A 6,000-nucleotide genomic window follows, 5' to 3' on the forward strand; every position below is an offset into this window, starting at 1 on the left:
CTTGCCCAGGGTCATATAGCTAATATGTGTTAAATATCTGACTCCAGGGCCAGAGCTTTACCCACTCTACCATCTACTTGCCCCAGTTTTATAGTCCTATAAAATTTTTTTCTCCTGTATCCTATTTTGACTCATAAATTTTGATATGTTGTCTCATTGTTGTCATTCTCTTTAATTAAATTACTAGTTGTTTCTATGATTTATTCTTTGACCTAATTATTCTTTAGGATTAGAGTATTTAGTTTCCAAAGAATTCTTAATCTATATTTCCACTTCCCTTTATTAAACATAATTTTTATTGAATTATGATATGAAAAGAATGCATTTAGTATTTCTGTTTTTCTACACTTGATTATGAAGTTTTTGTGTCCTAATACATGGTCAGTTTTTGTATAGGTGCCATGTACTGCTGAGATAAAGGTATATTTATTTCTTTTCCCATTCAATTTTTTTCTAGCACATCTAACTTTTAAAAAATTCTATTCACCTTTATTTTTTGTTAGATTTGTCTAGTTCTGCCAGGGGAAAGTTGAGGGACCCCACTAATATAGTTTTATTATATATTTCTTCCTATAACTCATTTAACATTGTCTTTTAAAAATGTAGATACTATATATACCATTTGCTGAATATATTTAGTACTGATATGACTTCATGTACCTTTTACATGTGCTTTTATGTAACACATGTAAAAGGTATGTGCTTTTATTTTTAGCAAGATATGCTTACCTTTTCTCTTTCCCTCTCTTCCTTATCTCCTTTAATTAAATATTTTTTGCTTTTTGCTTTATCAAAGATCATGGTTGCTACCTCTGCTTTTATTTTTTATCTTCAACTGAACCATAATCAATTCTATTCCAACCCCTTACTTTTACTCTGTGTGTGTCTACACTTCAAATGTGTTTCTTGTAAACAGCATATTGTAGTATTCCACTCTTTGCTTCCATTTTTTGGATTCCTATTCACATTTATAGCTATCATAACTATCTGTATTTCCCTCCATCCTATTTTCCCCTTGTTCCTTCTCTCTTTTACCTTTCACCTCATTCTTTCTCACAAGTGTTTTATTTCTGACCACAATCTCCCCTTGTTTGGCCTCCCTTCTACCAGTAACCCCTATCTCCTTCTCTTATCCTCATCCCTGTTTACTTTCCTATAGTGTAAGATTTTTATGTCCAACTGACTATACATATTATTCCCTTTTTGAGCCAGTTATGATGACAATAAGCTTCAAGTATTGCCTGTCACCCTCACACTTTTCTCTCCATTGTAATTGTAATTTCATGTGTAAAAATTTACCCCATTTCTCCCCCTGCCCTCTTCTCCCAGTGCAATACTCTTTATCACACCCTATGTCTATATATATTCCTTCTATTTGCTCTTGTAGTGATAAAGTTCTTAAGTGGTCCTTCTCAAGGCTGCATATTTAAGCTTATTGCTCTGCCCTGGAATGGAAAACAAATTCAAGAACTTGGTCCTCCTGTGAGTGCCCACTGCCAGCCGGGTCCCAGCAGTTCTGCTATTATATTTATAAGATGTATGCTCACTCTTTCTCTTATATAGCTGCAGCCCAGATTGCACCTGGTTAGTACTTCTGGCCCTGGCATGCAGTGACTGAAGAAGATCCTTCAGACTTGCCCTGCTCAGTGTCTAACTCTCAAACTGTTCCTGGAGTGAAAGTTTTACTGAGGAGAATGTTGCCTGTCCCCTGTTCCCTACCACCTCCTCCTCTCTCCCCCCACCTCTGTTTTCTGTTGATTCAGCAGTTTATCTTTATTTAATCAGGTCAAACTTCTGCTCCTACAGGTTGGACCTTAAGGACCCAGTTGTCTTAAGAGGACAAATGCTTTACTCTGACTTTTAATTATTTCTGTAGCTTAACATTTTGTGGCAATATTTTTTATTGTGTTTTTGGGAGAATTTTGGAGAACCTGGTTTTTCCTGTCTTACTCCACCATCTTCCCAGAATCTTCTCTCTGCCTGTTTCTTTTCTAAGTTTTTTTTCCTTCATTGATTTTATTTATGTACAAATTTTTAATTTTAGATAATCCAAACCTTTTATTTTACCTTCTATGATCTTCTCTATGAATTCTGCTGCTATCTATAGATCTGAAAGAATTTTCCTGTCATACTCTTGATTTTTTTTTTTTTATAATGTCCTGTGTTTGTCTTTTATGTCCTGCTGAAGCCTATAGGTTTTTGGTATTTTCAAAGTAGTGTGATTGAAGAAGAAATCGGTTCACTGCTGTTTTGGTCTGTGACTTTCAAATTCCTAAATTATATTGGATCTATTGGTTTGTGTTTATTTCCATAAACTGCTACTGGATTCAGTCACAGATTGCTGGGAGATTCTGTAAGTTTATAGTGACTAAACTGCTGGCATCCTCTTAGCCTGCCCTTAATCTACTATAGGTTTATGTGAAACATTAAAACTCTCTTTACTCCCCATTCCCTTGGGCTCAGAGCCACATAGTTAAAATCTTTGAATTTATATCTTATTCTTTACCCAGTTCTTTGCGACCAAGATTCTAATTGATTCTTTTTGCCATGGAACTGGGTAATGAGTGACAAAGCTGGGATGTTCCTTTTTTTTTTTTTTTTTTAGGGAATAATCATTAATTTTATTTATTTATTTTTAATAAATATTTTATTTTATTTTATAATAACTTTATATTGACAGAATCCATGCCAGGGTAATTTTTTTTACAACATTATCCCTTGCGCTCGCTTCTGTTCCGATTTTTCCCCTCCCTCCCTCCACCCCCTCCCCTAGATGGCAAGCAGTCCTTTATATGTTAGATATGTTGCAGTATATCCTAGATACAATATGTTTGCAGAACTGAGCAGTTCTCTTGTTGCACAGGGAGAATTGGATTCAGAAGGTAAAAATAACCCGGGAAGAAAAACAAAAATGCAAATAGTTCACATTCGTTTCCCAGTGTTCTTTCTTTGTGTGTAGCTGCTTCTGTCCATCATTTATCAATTGAAACTGAGTCTTTGTCAAAGAAATCCACTTCCATCAGAATATATCCTCATACAATATCGTTGTCGAAGTGTAAAGTGATCTCCTGGTTCTGCTCATTTCACTTAGCATCAGTTCATGTAAGTCTCTCCAAGCCTCTCTGTATTCATCCTGCTGGTCATTTCTTACAGAACAGTAATATTCCATAACATTCATATATCACAATTTACCCAGCCATTCTCCAATTGATGGGCATCCATTCATTTTCCAGTTTCTAGCCACTACAAACAGGGCTGCCACAAACATTTTGGCACATATAGGTCCCTTTCTCTTCTTTTGGGGTATAAACCCAGTAGTAGCACTGCTGGATCAAAGGGTATGCACAGTTTGATAACTTTTTGGGCATAGTTCCAGATTGCTCTCCAGAATGGTTGGATTTGTTCACAATTCCACCAACAATGCATCAGTGTCCCCGTTTTCCCGCATCCCCTCCAACATTCATCATTATTTTTTCCTGTCATCTTAGCCAATCTGACAGGTGTGTAGTGGTATCTCAGAGTTGTCTTAATTTGCATTTCTCTGATCAATAGTGATTTGGAACACTCTTTCATATGAGTGGTAATAGTTTCAATTTCATCCTCTGAAAATTGTCTGTTCATATCCTTTGACCATTTATCAATTGGAGAATGGCTTGATTTCTTATAAATTAGAGTCAGTTCTCTATATATTTTGGAAATGAGGCCTTTATCAGAACCTTTAACTGTGAAGATGTTTTCCCAGTTTGTTGCTTCCCTTCTAATCTTGTTTGCATTAGTTTTGTTTGTACAAAGGCTTTTTAATTTGATATAATCAAAATTTTCTATTTTGTGATCAGTAATGGTCTCTAGTTCATCTTTGGTCACAAATTTCTTTCTCCTCCACAAGTCTGAGAGATAAACTATCCTATGTTCCTCTAATTTATTTATAATCTCGTTCTTTATGCCTAGGTCATGGACCCATTTTGATCTTATCTTGGTATATGGTGTTAAGTGTAGGTCCATGCCTAATTTCTGTCATACTAATTTCCAGTTATGGGATGTTCTTTTAAGCAGTCCCATTGTCTGTAGACTTTTCTGTTTTTCTAAGATGCCTTGGATGGAAAAAATGGCTCACTGTGACTTTTCTTAGCTTTCCTGATCAGAATTTGGTCTGGCATCCTTTCTAGGTTATAGTAGAGAAAATTGTGGAGGAACTAAGGCAAAAAAAAAATGCTACCTCCCACTTTATCATCTTGATTCTGTCCTGCCCTAGGTGATTGGAGGATCATATCAATGACTTGTATCTTAGATCCCTATATCATGTACTATCATCTTTATATACCTACAAGTGATCAAAAAGCCTTGTCAATGGTTTGTGTACTAGTCTCCTAGACCAATGAGGAATTCTCAAGGACAATTTCCCTGCTTCTTAAGGAAAAATTATACTAGGTTATATAGTAGGTACCCTTGCAATTGCAATATTTATTGCTGTTGCTACGGTGATGTATATTTAGAAACATAGATTTTGTGTGTGTGTATTTATCTGCCTTGAACTTTTTCTTTTGGCAAATTTGAATTCTTTAGTTTAATGGATAGATGTTCATTTGTATCTTTATGTCTCCAGCACCTAGTGCTTGGTTGTGCAATATTTTTTAAATTGAATTGAAATTCAAACTGTCCTTACTAGATGGCAGTGAGAACATAACTAATGTTCATCTTTATATATACACATACATGTATACATATATGTGTATATATGTCTGTGTATCTATCTATATGTATGTGTTTGTGTGTGTTCTTTTCTATCTTTTAAAACAGTTAAAAAAAGTTTCATGAACTTTATACCTTACTCCTTATATAGTCTTGGTAAGTAATCGCTAAAGTCTTGCTAAGTAATTTAAGAATTTGAAATAGTTTAAAATTAAACTGTGTCTCACTTCATTTATTTTCCAGTAATAAATGAGGAGGAGGAAGAGGAAGGAAGATAATCAGCATCACCAGATTAAAATAGCAGACCAACAGAAAAAGAAAGCATATATTGGACCTATATAGCAATTGCATTTTATCTAGTTTGCAAAATTGGTTTAAATAGTCTAATAAACAGTTTAATGATCAGTTGTTTTTGAAATCTTTTTTTTTTTTTTGCACATTCTCTAAGATGAAATGTCTTGAATTGATTTTTACCAGGCAGCCTACTATGATGATAGGAGCCAATTTGGAATCAGAAGATAATAATGTCAAATCCTCTCCCTGCCACCCACAATACAATCTGTTCTCTGGGGCTTTTTGGTAGACCCTCACTTGTATATACAGATCAAGTCTTCTGCCATTTAAAAGAGAAACCCTGAAATTCTGAGCTTTTCTAGTACTGGCATTCAGGAGTTTTTGTGTTTCCTATTGCTTATAGCAGAATTAATTAACTTTTATTAAGGGTATTTACTAAGTAGGTATATCAAAAACAGTTACAGAACCAATTCTTCTTCCTCTGACCTATGTATACACAAGATCCCTGCAGAAGATGGGTTCAAACTTAAAACAGAAAAGTAGTAAGACAAATATGCAGTGTAGTATAGTGATAGAATACTAGGCCCAAAGTCAGGAATACCTGATTTCAAATCCTTCCATAAATCTTAGGAGCTGTATGATCCTAAACAAGTCATTTCTATCTGCCTCAGTTTCTATATCTATAAAATAGGGGTGATAACAATAAAACATATCTTCCAGAATTATTGTGAGAATAAATTGAGATATCTGGGAAGTACTTTGAAAACTTTAAAATGCTATATAAATGTGATAAAGGGGCAAAAGTATGCTACAAATTGTTCAATAACTGGAAAAAATGTATACATGACATGCTATTAAGTTTAACTTTCATTATTGACATTTTCTCCAATATTTTGAGCCTAGATAATTAACAAAACAATAGTTCAAATCCAGATTTTTTTTCAAATCCTGATTTTTAAGGTTTGCAAGTTTACAAGACAAAATGATCGCATTGAAAATTTAATAGATTTTTATGAA

The 6,000-nt window shown here is 34.3% G+C and overlaps 1 protein-coding gene across 1 annotated transcript in view; it reads left to right on the forward strand.

Moving 5' to 3' along the window:
* Window positions 1–5,094, forward strand: part of RSPH1 (radial spoke head component 1) — a 43,687-nt gene extending 38,593 nt beyond the window's left edge. Inside the window, exon 9 of the mRNA XM_051991184.1 lies at window positions 4,933–5,094. Within this exon, the coding sequence (XP_051847144.1) occupies window positions 4,933–4,967 (35 nt within the window). The 3' untranslated portion in view covers window positions 4,968–5,094. The remainder of the gene's footprint in view (window positions 1–4,932) is intronic.
* Window positions 5,095–6,000: the final 906 nt, after the last annotated feature.

Source organism: Antechinus flavipes, chromosome 3 (genome assembly GCF_016432865.1).
Source record: "Antechinus flavipes isolate AdamAnt ecotype Samford, QLD, Australia chromosome 3, AdamAnt_v2, whole genome shotgun sequence".
Taxonomy (NCBI): Eukaryota; Metazoa; Chordata; class Mammalia; order Dasyuromorphia; family Dasyuridae; genus Antechinus; species Antechinus flavipes.